Source organism: Dendropsophus ebraccatus, unplaced genomic scaffold, assembly GCF_027789765.1.
Source record: "Dendropsophus ebraccatus isolate aDenEbr1 unplaced genomic scaffold, aDenEbr1.pat pat_scaffold_1246_ctg1, whole genome shotgun sequence".
Classification (NCBI taxonomy): domain Eukaryota; kingdom Metazoa; phylum Chordata; class Amphibia; order Anura; family Hylidae; genus Dendropsophus; species Dendropsophus ebraccatus.
The window spans coordinates 1-25,748 of NW_027208663.1; the positions used below are offsets into that span (position 1 = coordinate 1).

The 25,748-nt window shown below is 45.2% G+C and overlaps 1 protein-coding gene across 1 annotated transcript; it reads right to left on the reverse strand.

Annotated features, from left to right (window-relative positions):
• Positions 1 to 4,979: 4,979 nt before the first annotated feature.
• On the reverse strand, positions 4,980 to 25,351 carry LOC138775013 (DNA-dependent protein kinase catalytic subunit-like). Its single transcript, XM_069955772.1, has 9 exons — positions 25,331 to 25,351; positions 25,223 to 25,253; positions 18,675 to 18,832; positions 17,804 to 17,950; positions 17,506 to 17,670; positions 10,668 to 10,836; positions 6,165 to 6,208; positions 5,629 to 5,750; positions 4,980 to 5,076 (listed from the first exon to the last, which is right to left on the reverse strand). The coding sequence occupies exons 1-8, from the start codon at positions 25,349 to 25,351 to the stop codon at positions 5,646 to 5,648; spliced, it is 840 nt and encodes a 279-aa protein (XP_069811873.1). The 3' UTR covers positions 4,980 to 5,076; positions 5,629 to 5,645.
• Between the last annotated feature and the right edge of the window lie 397 nt (positions 25,352 to 25,748).

Sequence of the window (25,748 nt, forward strand, 5' to 3'; positions counted from 1 at the left end):
TTCAGGAAGCGCGGGAGAATGGGCAGAGGAGGGAAGACGTATATCAGGGAGAACTGCTCACATGGGGTGGCCAAGGCATCCACCACGAACGTGCGAGGATCCCGGGTGCGAAGAGATGCACGTCTGGGAATCTCCAACGCCGGCAGAGCCGAAGAAACTCCCCGGGATGAAGGGACCATTCGCCTTGATCCAGCTTTTCGCAACTGAGATAGTCCGCCGCCAATTGTTGACCCTGGGAATGTGGACTGCCGAGAGAGCTGGAATAAATCGCTCCGCCCAATGAAGAATGTGAGCGGTCTCGGTCATGACTGAGCGGCTCCTGGTTCAGATAAGCAACAGCGGTGACGTTGACGGTCTGAACTCGTACGGGTAACCCCTCAAGAGATCGGTCCACTGAGACAGGGCGATAAAGATGGGAAGACGAGCCTCCATCCGCGACAAAGAGCCCTGAGCCGTGTGGCTCTCGAAGACAGCCCCCACCCGAACAGGCTGGCATCCGTGGAGATGACCAGCCAATTGAGGGAGGAAATGAGCCGCCCGAGAAGGACCACCGGGGAGGTCAACCAACAAAGAAGCTCCCTGCAAACGGCAGGGGGGAGGAGGATCTACTTGTGGAGAGACAGAGGGGACCTGTTTCACTGAGACAGAATCGCTCCCTGCAGAGGGCGTGAGTAAAACTGAGCGAAAGGGATCGCCTCGAAAGAAGAGACCATCTTGCCCAGGACTCGCATGCAAAGCGCGAATCAAACAAGAAGAGCTGGCGCAAAGCAGAGCAACTGCCGAGCGCAGGGAGGCAACCTAGTCGAGGGGGAAGGAGAACGCGGGCCGTCTCGGTGGTGAAATTAAGAATGAGGCCCGCCGAGAAACCCAAAGGATTCCATGTGGAACAGCCGCAGGCGAACAAACTTGTTCAGCCGCTTCAAATCCAGGATAGGACGCCTTTTTTGGGGACAGAGAACAGATTGGAATAGAATCCCTGGAAGCGCTCGGAGGGGAGGACTGGAACTACAACTCCTTGAGCAAGGAGAGTCTGAACTGCCCGAAAAAGCTCGGAAAGCCGTGCCGAAGAGCGTGGGAGATTTGATGGGAAGAAACGAGGAGGTGGGATGGACACAAACTCGATCTTGTATCCTGAAGATACCACCACCCGACCCACACATCGGACACATGGGCGATCCAAACCTCCTTGAAGGAGTGCAGACGACCCCCCACCTGAGGAAGAGACTTGAGTGGGGAAGGACCCTCAGGAAAAAGACTTGGGGGCAGGACCCTTGGAAGGGCCGAGAGCGGGGCTGCCAGGAGGGCGGGGTTTGAAGGAGGGCTTCCTAGAAGAGGGAGCTGGAGGCGATATCCTTAGCAGGGTGCCGACGTGCCGGAGGCTCAAAGGAGCGTGATCGCTGGATCACCTGGTAGGCTGCGGGCGTCGGGACTGGTTTTGAGGGAGCAAAGAGTTCTTCCCTGCAGTAGCGTCCGAGATTAACTTATCCAGGCGCTCCCCAAAAAGTCTGCTTCCTGCAAAGGAAGAGAAGTCAACGCCTTCTTGGAGGCGGCGTCAGCTGACCAGGATTGTAGCCAGACAGAGCGTGGATGGCTACAGAGTGCGGCAGGGCCCGAGCAGACAAACGAGCGGCTTCCTGAGAAGCGTCGCACAAGTATTTGGATGCCTGCAGAATCTGCGTGGCCAGAGACAGGAGGTCCTCATGTGGAGAGTCCAGGGAGAGGTCATGGACTAACTGCCTGGCCCAAGAGGAACAAGTTTTGCTGACCCAAGATGCTGCAAAGGTAGGACGCAAGGCCGAACCAGCTGCAATAAAGACAGATTTGGAAAAAAGCGTCAATTTTCTTGTCCACTGGGTCAGTGAGTGAAGCCCCATCTGCCAGAGGTAGAGTAGTAGACTTGGCGAGTCGGGTCCACCGATGGGGGCACCGTCCATGCAGAGACCAAGTCAGGGCAGAAGTGAAACAAAGCCTCGGCACGCTTAGAGTATGGAATCCGACGTTCAGGGTGTTTCCACTCCTTGGCAAGAAGATCCTCAAAATCTGTGTGACTGGGAAAAACCAAGGGCTGCCGTTTATGACGACTGAAGGAGACTTCACTCTTAGATGTAGAAGGGACTCTTCCTGAATATGCAAGGTGTCCCGCACTGCACGGATCAAGGCTTGCACAGCAGAGGCCAGCTGATCCTCCTGTCAGACTCTGAGGAAGAGTCAGAGGGGTCCGAGGTCGCGGTCGCTAGGCGGCGGAGGAGGGAGTCGCTGAGACAGAGAGTCCTAGATAGATCTCTATGAGACAGTCCTCTGGAAGGGGAGTTCGGAGATATCCTGGATGGTCCCGCAGCTGGGGGCGCCTGGGAGGGCAACCGCTCATTGGAATGAATCATGACCTGAGACAGCTTAGAGAGGTCACAGATCGCCTGTGACAGGGACCTAGCCCGGTCAGGAGAGGCTACATCTGAGCTTGGAGGGGGGGACCTCCTGGGAGTTAGCACCACAGTTAAGGCATAGCAGGCAGAGTAAACCAGGCTGACCGCAGGGGAACTTCTTATTACAGCGAGCACACGCAAAGTGTGTCGCCACAGCCGCGGGAGCTAGCTGCCTAGGGGGGTCGTCCCGGGGGGCAGACATGGTAGCTAGGGCTGCCACTAGGCCTGGGTGAGCCTGACCCGGGACTGTGTCGGCCACTGGAGCTGCACTTGCACTATGCTGGAGCTGCACTGGATGCTGGAGCAGCTGCCGACTGAGCTGGAGCAGTGCCTGCCCTGGATGCTGGAGCAGCGCCTGCTGCACTGATGCTGGAGCTGCTGCACTGGATGTGGAGCAGCTGCTGCACGGATGTTTGGAGCAGCTGCTGCACTGGATGCTGGAGCAGCTGCTGCTGCACTGGATGCTGGAGCAGCTGCTGCTGCACTGAATGCTGGAGCAGCTGCTGCACTGAATGCTGGAGCAGCTGCTGCACTGGATGCTGGAGCAGCTGCTGCACTGGATGCTGGAGCAGCTGCTGCATTGGATGCTGGAGCAGCTGCTGCATTGAATGCTGGAGCAGCTGCTGCATTGAATGCTGGAGCAGCTGCTGCACTGGATGCTGGAGCTGCTGCACTGAACGCTGGAGCTGCTGCTGCACTGAACGCTGGAGCTGCTGCTGCACTGAACGTGGAGCTGAGCTGAGGCTGGGGGAACGCAGGTAGCCACAAGCTGCTGCACTGAGAAAAGTCAGCAGAGAGGAGGAGGGAGAAAACAAAGGTGGGGTCCACTGGGAAAGGAGTAGCCAATGAGAGCAAAGCAAAGCAAGCGGGCGGGAAGGAGAAGAACGGGCGGGCGTTCCGCCCCAGTGACGTCACACCTGTGCGCCGATGCGGCCTAGCTCCGGCCAAAGCCGGGGACTAAATTTATGGAGCAGGCTGGCGGTAGCGAGGCGGCGGCGCGGAGCGCCAAGCAAACGTGACCACTGGAGGAAAGGGGAGGGAGAGAGTCAGCAACCTCCCCTATGAAACTGCAGCAAAGCTTCAGGTGCGGCCCACGGTGATGCGGCCTAGCTCCGGCCAAAGCCGGGGACTAAATTTATGGGCCGGGCCGGCGGCCGCGAGGAGGCTGCGCGGAACGGCAAAAACGTGTCCATGACCCCTCCGGTGGTCCCTCTATGGAGCTACTGTGGCTGCAGGAGAGGGAAAGAGGGCTGCGCTGCAGTGGAGGCTGGCACCAGGGTTAGAGGAGGCTGCCCTGTGGAGATTAGGGACAGCACTTGGGTGCCCTGGGACGACCCCACCCCCTAAAGAGAGGCCTAAAGGGGCTCTAAGGGCAGGAATACTCACCTGTCCAGCGTCTTCAGGTGCGCGCAGGGTCACCCCTTCGGTCACCTCGCACCTTGGTGGGGCACCGGAATCCTGCCGCAGGGAGCAGGCGTTGGGGGACAGGTGACCGGCGCAGGGAAGGAAAACTTTCCGTGCACCCTCAGGGGGACTGCGTCTGATGTGGAAGCCCACGCTGACGGTCCCCCTGATAACCTAAAAGAAAAAGAAAAGAAAACTAAAATAAAAAAGGAGATGCATGGCACCTGTGTCTACCTCCTACGGACACTAGACTAAAACTGAGTTAGCCTGGTGTCTGTAGGAGGGGTATAGCCTGCCAGGCGGAGTCACTTCTTCTGTCTAGTGTCGCCTCCTAGTGGCAGTAGCCTATACCCACTGGTGCTGTGTCCCCCAATGACAGGCACAAGAAATAACGGACGTTATTTGCCATTAAATGACAGACATTCATTTAATTTCAACATTGTGTGAACATAGCCTTTCTGTGTTTTCAATCCACTCCTGGTTTTGGTTGAAAATACTGACCAAAATACTGAGCAAAAATACTGTGTAGGAAGTATAAAATGCAGCCGTATTTTGAATCTAATAATGTGCTACATTAAAGTCTGTGGAAAAATTATTTTTAAAATATATAATTTCACAATGTGTGTACAGACTGACATTCTTCAATCGACTTTAATGTAGCACACTATTAGATTCAAATATGGTCACGTTTTATACCTCTTATTGTAATATTTTGCTTTTATTTTACTGTGTGTGAGCATAGCCTAAGACTGCTCAGAGCTTGTGTAGATCTACAAAAATATGTGCAAAAAGTAAAGTTGCACATAATGAAACTTGCCTGAAAGACTAGCTGTAAAAGTTCATACTGCTGCACACAATTTTTTGCTTGGAAAGCAGACCAGGAATCATATTGCATATATATATTTTGTTGCACTCATCGTGCTATGAGTAAAGTTTAATCTCAAAATGCGTCAGATGCCTGTATGTGTGTATATGCTGCTTCCAATCTGTTTTTAATATGGACTTAGCACTACCTTTAGAATTTTGCAAGAATCTGTGTTGTTGGACTTTTTTCTACATTGATAAAAACCCACAGCTACACCATTAAACATAATACTCACCTCCTGGCCAGATTCTGCTTTTGCAAAGAAAGGTCCAATTTTTCAATAATTTTCAGAACAGATTTTATGAGTTCATCATACAACAGTCTACTCAGAGACTGTAGTGGCGAGTTTACAGTGGGGAAAACTTCATCAGAAAATATGGATTCCTAGGGGATTAAAAAAGGGAAAGAAGAATTATAAAACCCTGCCAGGGTTTTGAAAGGGTTTTGCTGTTTGAGCAAAATGATAGGTACCCTTAAAAAAACAAAACAAAAAAAAACCACTGTTCCATTACGTGTTCCAAGGCCATAGGCCATAAATATAAGATCAATGAAGGTCTGCCTTTTGACAATCTCATCAGCAAGCTGATTGACAGTGTGGGCGTTCAGGTAATCACTGTGGCCTTGTATTGGTTACCAGGATCAGCTACTGGTATTGAAGAAGCCACAGTGATCATCTAGGTGCTGCCAGCCCCTGCAATCGTCTGCTGAAAGGGGGGTACTAATTGAATATTAATCCAGGATAGGCCCATCTTTACTAGTATCCCAGTAAAAATCTGTTAAATAACCGGAAATCTATCCTCTTTTTTGTAAACAGCAGTCCCATATGTAGAGTAAACACAATCAGGAGAATGCAGAGGAGATCTTGCCAACTTTCTAGTATGTGAAACCCATTTAAATCTGTGAGGTAACCTAAACACTGAATAAACAGAGGTGTACCTTTATCTGATCACAGTTTAAAAGATTCGGAAGAGATCAAGATAGTCCTTGTAAGTGGGAACTTTCCACTTTCCAGCACGGACCTCAGCAGAAGCAGATGGATCATCCGCCTTATTTCCATCCTAAAGCAAATGTAATGGTCAGTGATACAGAAACACACGCAGTAAAATAGCATCATGAGTGGCTGTGTAGGCTATGTGCTACAGTATTGATAGTCGCATGTGAAGTAGCGTGAACATTTAAACTAATTTAGAGCTCCCGGCATTATAATAAATCAAAATACCGGAAGCTCCGCATTCCACTCGCACATCGCTCACAGAGCTGGAAGAAAGGGGGAGAAGCTGGAGGTGTCATGGTCAGTGATTGGCTGAGTAGGTTATCACTACAGAGACGAGTCAGTGACATACAAACAACACAGGGGAACACTGGGTGCAAGTGGAGAGGTAAGAATAAGATGTTTCTGTTTTATATAAAGGGCAGCAACATATAAAAAGTGCCAGATAACCCCTTTAAGTATTATAAGGGTTTACACTTACAAATCTGACTGGCTTGGAACAAACTCTGATTAATCCTTGATGCACTGCAAGATATAAATACGGAATTCAGTTATAGCTATATTTTGATATAACATAGAACTACTTCATATTTGTGAACTTCAATGAAACAACGTAGTGACGAGCTTATCACACTAAAAACTCAGAAGAGAGCCATTTCATAACATTTCATAAACAGGGAAATTAAAGGAGAAGTCCAGCGAAAATTCTTATTAAAGTATTGTATTCCTCCCCAAAAGTTATACAAATACCCAATATACACTTATTACGGGAAATGCACATAAAGAGCTTTTTTTCCTGCACTTACTACTGCATCGAGGCTTCACTTCCTGGATAACATGGTGATGTCATGACCCGACTCCTAGAGCTGTGCGGCCTGTGGCTGCTGGAGTGGATAATATAATATCCTAACATAATAATGTACTTCATTGAAGTTAACAGGAACTTGGACGGCAGTGCACACACCACATAGAAATAACAGCTGTAACTGATTGCAACCTTCCAAAAAATGAATGCTCATTTACAACCTGCTTTTGCAAAATAGTTGTCACCTGTTCACATGATTTTATTACAACAGGTTTTTTTTTTGCTTTTTATTTTACTGTGTGAACATAGCCTAAAGCCTGTGGTATAATGGTGCGTCAAGAAATATCTGAAAGCAAATGTAGCATCAGGTACATTCAATTTAAGTATTACCCATGTATAGAACATCACCAGTGCCGCAGTCCTTTTTTTGAACGGTGGCCCGGTACGGCGCCGTTCTATTCAAGGGTACCAGGACGGGGGTGAAGCACTGTAGCCTTGCAGTACTTCACGGGTACCAGGCCAGGTGTGAAGGATTCGAGTTGTAGGAAACCCCACCCCTCTATGAAGCGGCTCCATTAGAATCAATGGAGCTGTATCATTGAGGCGCGGAAGTTTCCTCCCACTGGGGAGCAGGCCGGCAAACCTTCAGTCCTTCACCCCTGGCCCAGTACCCATGAATAGAACTGCGCTGTACACGGGAACCAGGTCGCCGTTCAAAAATAGGACTGCAGCACCAGCTTCCCGGCACCATTCTATACATGGGAAATACTTGATGGTACCTGATGGTACATTCGCTCTAACATTCATTACCTAAATGGCTGCTATTTACTAAAGGGTGTTTTCTATTAGGTATAAACATTTTTTCCATAAAGGAACAAGATTAAAAAAAAAATAATAATAATAATTAAAGGGGTAGTCCACCCCCAAAAAAATTCTTTCAAATCAACTGGTGCCATAAAGTGCCAGAGATTTGTAATTCACTTCTATTAAAAAATCTTAAGTCTTCCAGTACTTATCAGCTGCTGTTTGTCCAGCAGGAAGTGGTGTTTTCTTTCCAGTCTGACACAGTGCTCTCTGCTGCCACCTCTGTCCATGTCAGGAACTGTCCAGAGCAGTAGCAAATCCCCATAGAAAACCTCTCCTGCTCTCTAGACTGTAAATAATACAACTTCCTGTTGGGCATACAACAGCTGATAAGTACTGGAAGGCTTGAGATTTTTTAATAGAAGTAAATTACAAATCTCTGGCACTTCATGGCAGCAGTTGATTTGAAAGAAAATTTTTTTGGGTGGACTTCCCCTTTAACTGTACACTCATTAGATTAAGACCGCTCTGATGTTGCCAGACATTAAATACATTGCACACAACACTGCAGCCAATCATTGTTCTCAAGGTTTATGTGCCACACGTTGAGGAAGGGGCCAGTGATTGGATACATGGTCACATGCACATGTATGCAAGGTTAGCACAGCTTTTACTGTGGTGGATACCGCAGTAGCAGAGAACTGAGGAGGTAACTAAACAATTTTTTATACTTTACTCTAGCCCCAACCAGAGGCGTTAGGAAACCATCAGGAGTGTCTTCAGGACCAACAGGAGGACCCCACACACACAAACACACGGCAGCAGTCCACCCCTGACCCGGACAGTGCACTTCTTTATCCAACCCTTCCATCCCCTGCCGGCAGTATGATCTTAAATCACAGTAGTGTAGTGTACTTTGCAATGACAGACTTTATTTTCCCATTAAGTATGCTGCAAAACCAGAAAAAAAATCATTTGCGCTGTCAAATTGACAAAAAAACTGAATTTGTTTTCATTTCAGGGAGCTTAGTGTTTACGCTGTTCACCCTGGGGTAAAACTGACTTGTTATAAATGTTCCTCAAGTCGTTACGATTACAACGATATGGAACATGTATAACTTTTATATTATGTGATGGCTTTAAAAAAATTCAAACCATTGATAACAAATATATGTTCCTTAAATCGCTCCATTCCCAGGCTTATAGCGCTTTTATCCTTTGGTCTATGGGGCTGAGTGAGGGGGTCATTTTTTGCGCCATGATGTGTTCTTTCTATTGGTACCTTGATTGCACATAGGCGACTTTTTGATCGCTTTTTATTACATTTTTTCTGGATTTGTTCCGACCAAAAATGCGCAATTTAGAATTTTTTTGTGCGCTGACGCCGTTTACCATGTGAGATCAGGAATGTGATGAATTAATAGTTCGGGCGATTACGCTCGCGGCGATACCAAACATGTTTATTTATATTAACTTTTTTTTTTTACTGTAACTAGAAGTCCCCCGGGGGACTTGTATATACACAGAACTGATCTCTCATAGATTCTCAGGATCGGTGATAGCCACTGCTATACTGGATCATATGCCCCAGTCCAAACCAAGTGGGACAGTGAGTATGACCGCCGGAACCTGTGCCCATCAATTACTACATTTGCATACTAACAATATATGTGTTGCCTAATTATTGCCATATATTACTGAGCACCTACATACTCCTGATGATGTCAATAGTACAGGTTGACTGAAACGCGTTGGTTCGGGTGTATGGCAGCATTGAGTTTGTAACAGCTGGATTTGGCTGTAGTGATCGAAATAGGTCAAGTTTTGAAGCCGGTTGAGGCTGTAGTGGCCGACAGGGGTCTATTATTTATCATTGATTGTACTGACCAACAGGGGTCTATCATTTATCATTAGGATCAGACTGGTCACCGATTATCTGTTACTGACAGGGGTCATTCTGACTTATGTGACGGATTGTGACAGAGGTCATTCTGACTGATTGTTGTCATAAACAAGAGACGAACAGCACTTTCACAGACTGTCTAGTGACAACGGACAAAATCACTGTCTCTTCTTGTATAACGTTATATATGATTATTGATTTTGGAGACCTATTATTTGCTAACTGCTAGTGATTGATAACTACCAGTAGCTTATATTTACAATAAACATTCTTATTACGCATAGCCCTATTGTAGTTGTATTTTTTCTGATTCGTTTTGTATATACACAGAAAAGATCCATTAGATCGGTGATACATTGCACTGCCTGCTGCAGGACAGTGCAATGTATTGCCAAGCCGGGATCAGCGTCATTGTGGCGCTAAGTCCCAGGACGGCCAGAAACTCGGATTCCCCCCCCCCGTGATCACATTGCGGGGGGGAGATCTGTCCCACTAGACACCAGGGACATCGGGAGCACAACATCTAAATGCAGCTGTCAAACCGCGGCAACGAGACCAGTGCCGGCTAATAGAGGAACTGTCCGGCTGTACATAACAGCCGGGAGCAGTGCTGTTTAGAGCGGGACCCCTCTCTGAACTCCCCCCACGTCACTATGACATATCAGATACGTCATGGGACGCTAAGGGGTTAAGTTAGGTTGTGTTCACACATTGCTGGGGACAGTGATTGGCAGAGCAGCTGGTGGCCGGTCAGGGTAGAGACTGGAATAGCGGGAAAGGCCCGAGGACACCAGGGAACGTGATGAGGTGAGTTTTTCCCTAAGGTTTAAGTTTTTTTTTTATTATTTGTATAGCGCACACAGATTCCGCAGCACTTCACCTATCTGTTTCACCTATCTGTATGTCTTTGGGTGTGGGAGGAAACCGGGTACCCGGAGGAAACCCATGCAAACATGGAGAGAACATACAAACTCTATGCACATGTTGCCCTTGGATTTGAACCCAGGACCCCAGCGCTGCAAGGCTACAGTGCTAACCACTGAGCAGCCCATATTTTACACTAAAGGAAAGGGCTGCAGTGACACCGATAACAATGTCTGTGCAGCCCAGGCTGCCCGATAGTCGTCCCGTGTAATTGCTTAGTAAACAAGAGCAATCTAGCAGATCATCGCTCGTTTACAGTTTATGATCGGGCCGTGTAATGGGACCCTAAGGCACAAAAACACTCAAATATTATAAGCAACTGACCTATCCCCATATTTCTAAAGCAAGCAAAAAATTCAAAGAAACAAACATACATTCTGTAAACTCTAACTCACTACAGATTTTGATTTATCCTGTATCATAAGACAATTTTAAAACTTTGAACTTTATAGAACGGCACTAGCATGCATTATTACCAAAAGTGTATCCCAAAAGTCTAAATACATAAAACTAAAAACAAATGAATTAAAAAAAAATTATAAACTCACCAACAGTACTAATCAGGCTCCAAAGAACAGGTCCCTTTCCCGCCAAAGACAGAAACACCTTTATGATTGACCTGCTGCAAGAAGGCTGCATTTTTAAGCTGTATTGTGGAAATGTTTCAATCTGAACAACCAAGAGGCGCTCAAGTACAGGAGTGTATATTTCAGGGATCTGTAGAGAAAGCACAGTACAATTTGTGGTTAACATAGAACATCTTCTGTACTTTAACCCTTTGAGGACCAGGCCCAAAATGACCCAGTGGACCGCGCAAATTTTGATCATTGCGCTTTTTTCCCTCCTCCCCTTCTAAGAGCTCTAGCACTTTCAGTTTTGTATCTACAGGCCATGTAGTGGATTGTTTTTTACAGGAATAGTTGTACTGTGTAATGGCGTCTTTCATTTTACCATAACATGTATGACTGAATCCCAAATATATTATTTATGAAGATATAAATAGGTAAAATCGTAAAAAAAGAATGCAATATGGTAACGTTTGGGGGGTTCCTGTGTCTACATAATGCACTATATGGTAAAAGCGACATTATACCATTATTCTATAGGTCAGCCCGAACACAACCATATGCAGGTTACACAGATTCTCTAATGTTATATATATATTTTTTTTATGAAATCCTTTTTTCTTGGCAATTAGTTAATAATATAATGGCCCTATTGTGACGCTTATAACGGTTTTATTTTTTCACCTATGGGGCCATGATCTCTAGTTCTTATTAATACCATATTTGTGAAGATCGGACGTTTTGATCACTTTTTATGAATTTTTTTAATATATATAATGTAACAAAATGGGTAATCCGCGCACTTTTTTCCCTCTTTTCGTGTACGCCGTTCACCGTTCTCAATGCTGCTTGTTATACTTTAATAGATCGGACAATTACGCACGCTACGGTATATTATATGTTTATTTATTTATTTTTATATGTTTTATTTATATAATGGGAAAGGGGGTGATTTCAACTTTTATTGGGGAGGGGCTTTGGGGTAGTGTATTGGTGTTTTTAACTTTTTTTTTTTCTTACACATTTGAAGTCCCTTTGGGGGACTTTTACATTCACTACTTGGATTTCTACACTGATGATTGCTATGCCATAGGAATAGCATTGATCAGTGTTATCGGCGATCTGCTCATTGAGCCTGCCTGTGCAGGCTTAGTGCAGCAGATCGCCGATCGGACCGCATGGAGGAAGGTAAGAGACCTCCAGCGGTCCGTTTTAACGATGGGTAAGTGACTTTAAGGGGTTAATGACACACGGCAGCGCGATCGCTGCAGCGTGTCATTACCGGTGATGTCCTGGCTGCTGGCTGCTGACTGCAGCCGGCCACCACCTGCTGTGAAGCGTGCTCCGCTCCAGAGCGCGCTTCATAGCCGGAGAAACACCCAGGACGTAGAGCTACGTCCAGGGTCGTCTGGTGACAGACTTCCATGACGTAACTCTACGTCCTGGGTCGTCTAGGGGTTAGAAGGCAATAATTTTCTAAGGTAGTATTTTACATCCATGTTCAAAGGGTTTTTTTTAAAGCGTAACTGTCATTTCAGGGTAATTTTTCTGAAAACATTAAATATCAACAGTACAAGCGATTTTAAGAAACTCTGTAATAAGTTTTATGTACTAAAAGAGTTTCCTTCTGGACTGAAAAAGCAGTCTCCCAGCCTCCCCCCTCACATCAAATGAAGCAGGATTTCTGTCTCCATTATGTGGCTATGGAGAGGGGAGGGGCTGTTAGGAGTGACTGAGCACGGAGGATTTCTGCAAAGCACAACACCCTGCAATCTTCTCTCAGTAAGTTCATAGATAAGCACTGACCTTTCTGACCCCAGAATCCTGCGGTTTAGGTGCCCAGAGAGTCTACAAACAGCTGACCTTCATGTCACCTCTTCCTGCTCCCTCATCTCCCTCGGCCCCTCCCCCCTTCATAGGGTTACAATGGAGAGAGCAGAGCTCGTCTTCACTGGCTTCTCTGTAATGAAGACGTGTTTGCCTGATAATGCACAGATAAGAAGTCAGGGGGGGGAGGCTGGGAGATTGCTTCTTGAGTACAGAAAGAGGCTTTTTTGGCTGATAAAACCTATTACAGAGTTTCTTAAAATCGCTTATACTACTGATTTTTGCAATAAAAAAAACATGACAGTTACTCTTTAACCCCTTAGTGACCGCCGATACGGCTTTCTACGGCGGTCACTAATGGGCCTTATTCTGCTGCCATCAGCTTTTTACGGCGATGGCAGAGAATAAGATTGCGGGGCCGGGACGGCCCCCACCCCATCCCCCCGGCTACCGGAGGTAGCTGAGGGGTTGGGGCAGTGTGGGGGGTCCGTCCCGGCCCCCCCCCCTTAACGACGATAGCCGCGATTAACGTTATATCGGCGGCCGTCGGTAAAGGGGGTTACCGGTGCCGCCGCCACCTTTCATCTCCCCCCGCCGTGAATCTACGGCGGGGGGAGATGAAATAAGTGTATATCAGACCCCAGATCAGACCCCCCTAGTGCCCCGATAACTAACCCCCCTCCCCCGGCGGCCATCATTTCCAAGATGGCCGCCGCCATCGCTGTGAACCGACTAACGTCGGTTCACAGCGATTAAAAAGTTAAAATGAATGAAAGCCCCATGCTCTCCGCCACCGGAGGTAGCGGAGAGCATGGGGCAGTCATCGGGGACCCCCCTGTGGGGTCCCGGTACAAGCGATCAGCGGTATATACTATATACCGCTGATCGCTTGTACCATGTGCTCCTGGCACTTTTTATCCCCTGTCACCATAAATGATTGGTGACAGGGGATAAAAAGTGATGTCCCCCCACCCCCCAAGTCGCCCCCCACCCCCCCTGTCACCCCCGTCCCCCAGTCACCCCCCCCTTCCCCATATACTCACCGGAACCCACGGAGCTCCTTCCTCCTCGACGTCCTGGCTGGTTATGAAGTGCGCATGCGCTTCACAACCAGCCAAGCTCTGAAAATTTAAAGTGACAGAGACCAATTTGGTCTCTGTCACTGAACTATGATTACTGTGATAGAAAATATCACAGTAATCATAGTAATACAGTGAAAATGAATGTATAAAGTACAAAAAGTGACAAACATACAAAAAAATAAAACACACACTTTTTATTATAGTAATAATTACAGTTTACTCCCAAATTACCCCTAACCCCTCCCCAGATTACCCGTAACCACCGCACGTTGCCCGTAACCACCGCACGTTGCCCGTAACCACCGCACGTTGCCCGTAACCACCGCACGTTGCCCGTAACCACCGCACGTTGCCCGTAACCACCGCACGTTGCCCGTAACCACCGCACGTTGCCCGTAACCACCGCAAATTGCCAGTGACCCCCTCCAGATTGCCCGTAACCACCCCAAATTACATGTACCCACCCCAGATTACCTATAAGCACTTCAGTTTATCAGTAACAATCCCAGATTGTCTGTAACCCTTCCAGGTTGCACATAACCCCCCCAGGTTCCCCGTAATCATGCCAGATTACATGTAACCCCCCCAGATTGCACGTAACCACCGCGCGTTGCCTCTGACCACGCCACGATGCCTCTGACCACGCCACGATGCCTCTGACCACCGCACGTCGCCTCTGACCACCGCACGTCGCCTCTGACCACCGCACGTCGCCTCTGACCACCGCACGTCGCCTCTGACCACCGCACGTCGCCTCTGACCACCACACGTCGCCTCTGACCACCACACGTCGCCTCTGACCACCCCAAATTGCCAATGACCCCCTCCAGATTGCGGTGCCCATGTCAGATTACAGGTACCCACCCCAGATTGCCTATAAGAACTTCAGTTTATCCGTAACCACCCCACATTGCCCGTAACCACCCCACGTTGCCCGTAAGCACCCCAGATTGTCAGTAAGCACTGCAGGTTGCGCGTAACCACCCCACGTTGCCTGTATCCACCCCAGATTGTCTGTAAGCATTGCAGGTTGCCCGTAACCACCCCACGTTGCCTGTAACCACCCCAGATTGTCTGTAAGCATTGCAGGTTGCCCGTAACCAGCCCACGTTGCCCGTAACCACCCCAGATTGTCTGTAAGCACTGCAGGTTGCCGTAACCACCCCACGTTGCCCGTATCCACCCCAGATTGTCTGTAAGCACTGCAGGTTGCCCGTAACCACCCCACGTTTCCCGTAACCATCCCAGATTGTCTGTAAGCACAGCAGGTTGCCCGTAACCAGCCCACGTTGCCCGTTACCAGCCCACGTTGCCTGTAACCAGCCCACGTTGCCTGTAACCAGCCCACGTTGCCTGTAACCAGCCCACGTTGCCGTAACCACAGCAGGTTGCCCGTGACCACCACACGTTGCCCATAACCACCACACGTTGCCCGTAACCACCCCGCGTTGCCTGTAACCACCCCACGTTGCCTGTAACCACAGCAGGTTGCCCGTGACCACCCCATGTTGTCCGTAACCACCCCAGATTACCTGTAACCACCTCAGGTTGCCGTAACCACCCCTGGTTGCCCGTAACCACCCCACATTACCTGTAATCCTCATTTTTTTTATTTTATTTTAGTAACTGCGCTATTCTAATAACCATTACTAGCTGCGGTTTTGCTCCTGTAAATTGGCGCTCCTTCCCTTCTGAGCCCTGCTGTGTGCCCGTACAGTGGTTTATTGCCCACATATGGGGTACCGTTTTACTCAGGAGAACCTGCGTTACAGATTTTGGGGTACGTTTTCTCTCCTGTTCCTCGTCAAATTGAGAAATTTCAAACTAAACCAACATATTATTGGAAAAATTCGAGTTTTTCATTTTACTGGCCCAATTTTGAATACTTTTCCTCTAATACCTGTGGGGTAAAAAATGGTCACCACACACCAAGATGAATTCTTTGAGGGGTGCTCTTTCCAAATGTGGTGACTTTTGGGGGGAATCTATTCTGCTGACACTACAGGGGCGCTGCAAACGCACCTGGCGCTCAGAAACTTCTTCAGAAAATCTGCACTGGAAATGCTAATTGGCGCTCCTTCCCTTCTGAGCCCGGCTGTGTGCCCATGCAGTGGTTTATGCCCACATATGGGGTACCGTTCTACTCAGGAGAACCTGCTTTACATATGTTGGGGTGACATTTCTCTCCTGTTCCTCGTGAAATTGAGAAATTTCAAACTAAAGGAACATATTATTGGAAAAATTCGAGTTTTTCATTTTTACTGTCTACTTTTGAATACTTTCCTCAAATACCTGTGGGGTCAAAATGCTCACCACACCCCAAAATAAATTCTATGAGGGGTGCACTTTCCAAAATGGGGTGACTTATTGGGAGATTTTACTCTGCGGACACTACAGGGGCTCTGCAAACGCACCTGGCACTCGGAAACTTCTTCAGCAAAATCTGCATTGAAAAAGCTAATTGGCGCTCCTTCCCTTTTGAGCCCTCCTGTGTGCCCATACAGTGGTTTACGCCCACATATGGGGTACCATTGTACTCAGGAGAACCTGCGTTACAAATTTTGGGTACTTTTTTCCTCTTGTTCCTCGTGAAATTGAGAAATTTCAAACTAAACGAACATATTATTGGAAGAATTTGAGTTTTTCATTTTACTGTCTTCTTTTGAATACTTTCCTGTAATACCTGTGGGGTCAAAATGGTCACCACACACCAAGATGAATTCTTTGAGGGGTGTACTTTCCAAAATGGGGTGACTTATGGGGGTTTTCTCTCTGCTGACACTACAGGGGCACTACAAACGCACCTGGCGCTCAGAAACTTCTTCAGCAAAATCTGCATTGGAAAAGCTAATTGGCGCTCCCTTCCTTCTGAGCCCTGCTGTGTGCCCATACAGTGGTTTACGCCCACATATGGGGTACCGTTGTACTCAAGAGAACCTGCATTACAAATTTTGGGGTGCTTTTTGTCTCATATTCCTTGTGAAAATGAGAAACTTTAATCTAAACGTATATATTATTGGAAAATTAAAATTTTCCATTTTTTTACTGCCTAATTGTGAATACTTTCCTCCAGCCCCTGTAGGGTTAAAATGCTCATTATACCCCTAGATTAATTCTTTAAGGTGTGTAGTTTCCAAAATGGGGTCACTTATGGGGGTTTTCAGGATACCAGACTTCTAAATCCATTTAAAAAAAGAACTGGTCCCTAAAAAATCAGTTTCACGAAAATGTGATAATTTGCTGATAAATTTCTAAGCCCCATAACACCCTAAAAAAGTAAAATATGTTTACCAAATTATGCCAGAATAAAGAAGACATATTGGTAATGTGACTTAGTAACTAATTTATGTGCTACGACTTTCTTTTTTTAGAAGCAGAGAATTTCAAAGTTCATAAAATGCAAATTTTTTTTATTTTTCATGATATTTTGATGTTTTTCACAAAAAACACACAAAGTAGTGACCAAATTTTGCCACTAACATAAAGTGCCATATGTCACGAAAAAACAATCTCAGAATCGCTAGCATACGTTAAAGCATCACTGAGCTATAAGAGCATAAAGTGAGACAGGTCAGATTTTGAAAAATTAGCCTGGTCATTAAGGCCAAAACTAGCTGCAGCACAAAGGGGTTAAGTGTACCAATCATTCTGCTCAAGCGGCAGGATATCTTCTCCAAACTACGGCAGGTATACAGTACGTTCCTAAAGTGAGTGGTGTACGTAACTGCATTATATTACACTTCTAATGCAATCTATGGCAGAGTTTCAAAAAGATATCCTGCCACGTAAGCAGAATGGTGGGTACACTATAAAGTACAAAAGGGCCTATTGTCCATTAAATAACAGATCAAAAAATCAAAGACTACCAAATCAGTGTTTGCTAACCAAAAGTTGTTATTTACTGTACTTACAGTGTCCATGTAAAGAATGACACTTGCAATGGCCTGCAGGAAGTTTGGTAGCTGATATACATTGTCATCTTCTGTCTCAGCCTCTGTTAGGTACATTTGCTTGCAACGCTGAATTAGTTCAATATACATAAAATCCACATCCTTGGCATTTACTGCTTTGCATGGCTTTAGAGTAAACAAAAAAAGTACAACATTGTATCAAAGACTCTAAACAAATATTTTGCAGCTGTTACGCTATGAGTGCATTTTCATAATATTTTTGAGAATGGTACTGAACCGAAAAATAGGAAAATCATACCGCTGCAAAAAGCCCATATCCTCGAATAGCAATAAAGAGCTCCTTGCTGGAAGAATCCATCTTTCGTATGATCTTATAAAACTGTTCCATGAAGTACTGTAACTTGCCTTTGTGAGCTATAGCATCATTAGTAACCAGCGATGCTATCTAAGAAAGACCATTAAACATTTCAAGTCAATAAATCTGAACAATAACACTTTATTTACATGATCACTTAAAGGTTTAGTATGAGAGCTGTTTAACAAACAGCAAAAATATTGTTAGGTGCGATCAAAGGTACATAGTTAAACCATTCCTAAAATGTTTTGGAAAAGGTTTTGCTGCATTTTTATCATAAAGTATTGGCTTATAAGTTTATTGTATGCATTTGGATCATTATAATGTCTTTAGATAATAAAAAACAGTTTTTTTTTCAGCGTACACACATTTTGTAAAAAAAAAACAAAAAAAAAAAAAACATGCGTTTTGATCCGTTTTTAATGGAAGTCAATGGAAAAACAGATTAAAACGGATGCACAAATGCATCTGTTTTTTTCATTCATTTTTTGCATAAAACGATTGCAAAAACACTCCCTTCCCAGTATTTATTTTGTATGTTAATAAACCTCATAATAAAGAATGTATCATCAGGGATCATAAATTAACGTTGCTGCAGCAACAATAATTTACAGTGCGGCTGCGGGAGGGGGTTAACATAGTCCATCTATGAAAGTAAGAATCACAATGTTGGTTCTGCACAGATTATACTATTCACCTGACAAAATCACAAAAGAAAATAAAAAAAAGTATGGAAAATAATGTAGATGTGCAAATAGTATGGAAATGTGGTCAAATTTAAATCTATTGAAATGAGGAGGAAAAATACACATACTTGCTTTAAGAAGGAATCCATAGCAGCAAATGCGGTTTTCTTTACTTCATGATTTAAGTGGCTGCACCATTTAGACATTACTTCGAAAACATTCTGATAGTTGTCCATAAGGTAGGTATTAAACTGGGAAGCATGCTGAGCTAGAAGATTTAGGCCAGCTGGAGATTATAAAGACAATATGTTAATTAAAAACAAAAAGTAGATAGATGACAGATCTATACTAACTGAGATGAAAGCAAGTTGCCCTATCTTGTTCCTTAAACCTAGAAGACAGACCTCTTGGATTTGTATTATATACCAGTTTCTTAGACATTAAGTCATGAATAGGCCCTTGCCTAATTAATCTAGCACACAACTACTTTCATTCAAAAACAGTGCCACTCCTGTCGTCAGGTTGTAAGTGGTATTACAGTTTAGCTACATTCACTTCAATACAACTAATCTGAAAACCGCATTCAAACTGTGGAAGGGATAATGCTGTTTCTGGAAGAAAGCAGCCATGTTATTCTAAGCCTGGGTAACCCGTTGTATAAGACTCCTGTCAGTAGGTTTATGCTGCCCTATGTAAGAGTAGCACAAACTAGTGACACAGAAGCTAAACAGAATGACGTCTCACTTATGTTGTTCTATGAAATAAATAGCTGAAATAACTAGTCCTCTCCATTATGTGTTTGTCCTGAATATTCACGAGCACCAGCACACTCTGCTCACCGGCCGCTGATTGACAGTAGTATATCTATACTTTGTATAAGCAGACAGCTGTCTATCAGCAGCTAGAGGGCCGAGTGAGTGGTGTGGCATGAAACCCATATGAGGTGGCCTGCTGAGCAGAATTATTCAAGTGATACACCGACCTGTTCGGCATTTCTTCTGCTGCCCTCATTTAAAGCTCCCAGCAATACTGAACACTGTGGTCAGTGGTCAATTTGATTGCGGGCACACCCGAATGTGCCCGCATTGCAATTAAATCAATTATGTTTTTCCGACCGATACTTCAAGTGACACTGTCACCCCTTTTTTGCATTTTGACATCTCTACACAGGTGTAAAGGGTAAATTTTGCAGTTTTCATAGCTTATTTTATATCATACGTCATGCTGCTTATTCAAGTAAAAAGTGATCTTTTATCAACTGCAGATTGTGTTAAGTGGGTGGAGCCTCACGGGATTAGCGCCACTTAGCCCTGCCCACCTCACCACCGTTGGCCCCGCCCCCTTGACGCCCATTGGTGGGCCGACCTAGAAGGGGTGGGGACTAGACCTTTAGGCCAGCCTGTTCCAATGGCCGACAAGGGGGCTGGGCCACGTTGATGCGGTGGGCGGGGCTAAGTGGCGCTAATACTGCAAGGCTCCGCCCACTTAACACAATCTGCAGTATTACACAAACTTTCAGTATCGACCGGGTGAACATGTAAGACATCGGCCGTTGTTTGACATCACTGCGTCAAACAGCCGCTGTTCTTACACAGGCTGTATTCACACATGCATCTAAAACCATACCCCCTTGTGTTTTCCAATGGATGCAAGACATTGCTCGGACTTTCAGCAACAGCTTGGGGCCACTGGAGAACACAAATGGGCATGGTTTTGTGTGGGAACAAGCCAATGTATAGGCTGGTAGTGCTGGTAACTCACAATTATTTGGCTTAATTTCTGGAAAGGTGACACCACCACCCTCCCCCGCCAAATTGCTCCTTGGGTAACCATAGTGAACACTAAGTAATCTATGACACTTAAAAAATGAAGAATGGGGAAGGCGTGGTGTCACTCCTCTAGGAGTATTATTTTGGTAGGGGACCTCTCTAATACCCTATAGTTCTTTGTAATTTGTATAGTCCGACTATTAGCCATAGTAGCCAGAAAGGTTGACTCTCTGACATTTCCCCTCCTTTTTGTGGGAAGAGGCTTCAATGTCCCCTTAATCCAGAGTTTAGATAGATTGTTCCACTCTTTAATGCAAATGTCACAAAAATTTTGCCAGCTAATTTGTTGCCACGGGCTCTTTGATCTCTGGCCTATAACTATCCCTCTGATAAGGCATACACCTTTTTTTGTACCCACGCTATAATTCACACAAGGCTTGACTACTTTTTGAAAACATCTTAGGTCTGAGGTTGACTGAACACTCTGATATTATGGGCATTACCTGGTCGGACCACTCCCCAGTCCTTTTAGATCTTAAAGGGGTACTCCGGAGAAAATCTTTTTCTTTCAAATCAACTGTTTACAGAAAGTTGTATAGATTTGTAATTTACTTCTACTTAACCCTTTAGTGACCGCCATGCTGCCTTTTCACAGCGGTCACTAACCGGCGTTATTCCGATGCATACGCCTTTTCCCTGCGGCGGCAGAGCATTAGCTGTCAGTGTAAACAGCTAGCAGCCCCCTATAACTTCCCGGAGCGGAGGATCCGGGTAGTTTAAACCCGTTAAATGACGCTGTCCAAATCTTCACAGCATTATCTAACAGGTTGCCTGTGGGTCCCGATGAGCGCCGCGGTCATACTCACGTGATCGCAATGTCCCGCGGCGCCGTCCGGTCCCCCAATGTCGCTATGGTGATCCCGGGGGCCTAATGAAGGCCCCCGGGATCACCTTGGAGATGCCTCATGCTGACAGGCATGGCTGTGCTGAATGCCTGTCAGCATGATGCATAATACAATAACAAAAAAATGTGCACCAAACACAAACCCCACCCCCCCCACCCCCCAAATAATAAAAATGCATTACATTCCCTATACACAATAAATATTATTACATAAAACAGAACAAAAACCACAACCAGCTCTATTGCGCAAAAGATAAGAACGCTATGGATCTTGCAATGTGGCAACAGTTTTTGTGGGTTTTGCTAGGAAGATAGTTTCTTTTGTGCCAAAGTAGTAATAGTTAAAAAAAACCTACACAAATTTGATAATCGCCGTAACCGTAGTAACCAGAGAATACATGTATTATGTTATTAGTGACCGCCGATAAAAATTTTTACGGCGGTCACTAATGGGCTCTATTCTGCTGCCATCAGCTCTTTATGGCGTTACCACCCCAGATTGCCCGTTGCCACCCCAGATTGCCACAGACTGCCCGTATCCACTTCTGATTGCCCATAACCAGACCAGATTGCCCATAACCACCCAGATTGCCAGTTACCACCCAGATTGCCACAGACTGCCCGTAACCACCCCAGATTGCCTGTCACCACCCCAGATAGCCAGTAAACACCCCATGATTGCCACTTACCACCCTAAATAGCCAGTAAACACCCACAGATTGCCCGTAACCAAAATGACACTCCTTCCCTTCTGAGCCCTGCCGTGTGCCCATACAGTGGTTTATGCCTACAAATGGGGTACTGTTTGTACTGAGGAGAATCTATGTTACAGATATGGGGGTGCATTTTCTCCCCAGTTTCTAGTGAAATTGAGAAATTTTAAACTAAACAAACATATTATTGGAAAAATTCAATTTTTAATTTTTTACGGTCTAGTTTTGAATACTTTCCTCTAATACCTGTGGGGTCAAAATGCTCACTGCACCCCAGGATATAATTCTTTGTGGGGTGCACTTTCCAAAATGGGGTGATTTTTGGGGGTGTTCTATTCTGCTGACACTACAGGGCTCTGCAAATGTACCTGGCGCTCAGAAAACTTCTCCAGAAAAATCTGAAAATGCTAATTGGCGCTCTTCCCCTTCTGAGCCCGGCTGTGTGCCCATACAGTGGTTTATGCCCACATATGGGGTACTTTTCTACTCAGGAGAACCTGTGTTACAGATTTTGGGGTCCTGCTATATCATGCCCGTAAAACAATTCTACTGAATTGGAAACCTCCTAAGCGTCCTACTTTGTCCCACTGGCTGAAACTGGTAGATGACGATTTGGAAATGTATATGTTACGTATTCGGCTAGAGGCACCCCTAAAAGGTTCTATCACATTTGGGAACCTTGGTTATCTGCTTAAACAACTTTAGCTGGGTTGAGGGATGAGGCAACAGCTCCCGAGCAATGTATGAATGGAGTGATCGAATGAATAGTACATGTGTTTTCTCTGATTGTAGAACAGGCCCTAAAACAATGTTGAGGACTTTGATTTAGTTTATACCTTGCTGACACATCCTGGGCACACCTTGCTTCGTTAGACACTCTGTTGCATAGGCCGCTGTATAATAGTGAGGTTGACCTGCATATTTTCCTTTGATCTGAGGGTTGAAAATGTACTACTGCTGTACCCTTTTGCTCACTAGTATGGATGTTTTGTCTCTGTTGCTATTAGTTTATGCCTTTTACTGTTAATTCTTAAAAGCAATAAATAAAACCTTTAAAAAAAAATGCTCATCATATCCCAAGATTAATTCTTTAAGGTGTGTAGTTTCCAAAATGGGGTGAATTATACAAGTATACAAGCCTCCTAAATCCACTTAAAAAAAAGAACTGGTCCCTAAAAAAAAAAATCAGTTTTGGAAAAATTTATGAAACTTGATAATTTGCTGATACATTTCTAAGCCCCGTACACCCTAATAAGGTAAAATATGTTTACGAAATGAAATCAGAATAAAGAGGACTTATTGATAATACGACTTCGTAACTAATGTATGTCATGTGACTTTCCTTTTTAGAAGGAGAGAATTTCAAAGTTCGTAAAGTACAAAATTTTTCAAATTTTTTCATGATATTTTGAGGTTTTTCACAGAAAACACACAAGACAGTGACCAAATTTGCCACTAACATAAAGTGCCATATGTTACGAAAAAAGAGTCTCAGATCGCTAGCATACGTTAAAGCATCACTGAGCTATAAGCGCTTAAAGTGAGACAGGTCAGATTTTGAAAAATGAGCCTGGTCATTAAGGCCCAAATAGACTCAGTCCCTAAGGGGTTAAAAATATCCAGTCTTCCAGTACTTATCAGCCACTGTATGTCCTGCAGGAAATTTTGTTTTCCTTTCAGTTTGACACAGTGCTCTCTGCTGCCACCTCTGTCAAAGCCAGGAACTGTCCAGAGCTAGAGAGGTTTCTATGAAAAATTTGCTGTTGCTCTGGACAGTGTCTGTACTGAAAAAGAAAAAGTCAGCAGAGAGCACTGTGTCAAACTAAAAAGAAAACATTTCCTGCAGGACATACAGCAGCTGATTAAGTATGGCAAGACGTGAGATTTTAAAATAGAAGTAAATTACAGGATCTGTATAACTGCTAAAAAAAAAAAAAAACACCCCTCGCAGATGACGCTGATCTCAAAGCACAGCTATATAGTGGGAAACATATCTGGGCAGGAAGCACCATTATGAAACATTGGCAGATTGTCTTATCTCGCATCAGTCTATGTAGAGTATAAAAGAAAACCAGTTTAAAAATTTAATGCAGTGGTTCCCACAAGTCCCTGCTACGTGCTGGAGATGATTGGCAATCTGGGGATGAACTGGGTTCTCTAAAGTGTTTTTCTTGAGTTGTTTGTTTGTCTTTGTATGTAGTCTAGTTTTATTTGTTGTCTCGTGTTCTTTTTTACATATATTAGTTCTGGCATCACAATGTCATTTTCCGTGTATTTCAGCACTAGGCCTAGCTTAGCCAGCTAATTGTCTAGGTCTATACCTGGTTGAATTCCTCTCTGAAGAACAATCTGGGAAGCATTTCATCTCTTAGGGTACAAACACACTTGCCGGATCCGCAGCGAGTCCCTCGCTGCGTATTGCAGCGAGACTCTCTGTGGATCCCGGCCCTATACTTTCAATGCCAGACAAAACTCGCAAGCAAGGGACGTACATCCCTGCTCCGAGTTGGTCCGCAGCCCGCCCCGTTAACCCCCAGCCGGCTGGACACTATACATTACCGGGTCCCCGCTCCTGCTTGCTTCGGCGGTTTCTCGGGCAACGTCCCGCCCGGCCAATCAGTGCGCTGCCCTGCCGCAGCGCACTGATTGGCCGAGCGGGACGTGCAGACAACGGGAGCCCCGAAGCAAGAAGGAGGCGGGGACCGGTAATGTATAGTGTCCAGCCGGTAAGGGGTTAACAGGCGGGCTGCGGACCAACTCGCAGCAGGATGTACATCCCTGCTGCGAGTTTGTCTGGCATTGAAAGTATAGGGCCGGCATCCGCAGCGAATCTCGCTGCCGATCTGGCAAGTGTGGTTGTACCCTTATAGTGTTTAAGCAATATTCTGAACCTCTTATACTTTTCTGTGGACCTTCATGCAAAGTGTTTTTTTAGGATGCTGTCTGTTCTTGCGAAGCTAGGGGAGCCCAGGGTGCTACTTTTAGTATGGTCCAGTGCTCACGTGCATTTGTAAAATTATGCATTTTACACCAGTTTTATGGGCAAATGGCTACCAATTTGTTGTGGTATCGTACACAAGACACGGCTTAGAAGCAACTGCTATGTACTAGCCACAACTTATTAGAGCCATCTCCATTATTTTTACTAGTCTTTCCTCAACCATTTGTACTACATGCTGCAGTTTTCACCCTTTACTCTGTTAACAGTATCAAAAGGGGCAAGTCTGGTAAAAATAAGAAAGCAATGTGCATATACTACAGTCTAACAAAAGACGAAAATAAAAACTCACCTAAAGGCACAGCGTATCTCTTTAGGTCAATCTACAAAAAAAAGAAACAAAGAAATAATGTATAGAAATAACTTGATAATATCGCTGTTATTATTTGTATTACTGTACCTGAGGATTTATTGCCTTCATTGTTAGTCAAGATTTCTTTAGAGGTCCTAGCATCTGACAGGAAAAAAAATAATCTGATGCCATTTCATAAGTCATAAATTAGCATGAATGCATGCAAACTGTACAGCATATTAGATTTTAACTCCTTATAGCTCAAAGGATCACTATTTCATTCCAACAACTTTACCTTTTCTTTATGCAGCTTTTTTTCAGGACAAACTGTAAATATTTTACAACTACTATTCCAAGATAAAGCAGGCAGCAAGCGTCTCTCCCTGCTGTCAATCACATCAGACTCCTTCGCTTTAATACAGTCTATAAAGTAAGGAGTTGGCCAGGAAGCGTAGCACACTGCGTGCGATTCCCTTGGCTGTATTTCAAGATAGCAACAGATCGCAACAGACAGACAGACACTTTT

What these genes read in the sequence shown, in the direction of transcription:
- LOC138775013 (XM_069955772.1), bottom strand. Translation starts at nt 25,351, where the DNA reads ATGAAGGCAATAAATCCTCAG. An exon ending in GAGATACGCTGTGCCTTTAG is followed by an intron (nt 18,833 to 25,222) that starts GTGAGTTTTTAT and finishes TATAATCTCCAG; the next exon opens with CTGGCCTAAATCTTCTAGCT. An exon ending in GTTCCAAGCCAGTCAGATTT is followed by an intron (nt 5,751 to 6,164) that starts GTAAGTGTAAAC and finishes CATTTGCTTTAG; the next exon opens with GATGGAAATAAGGCGGATGA.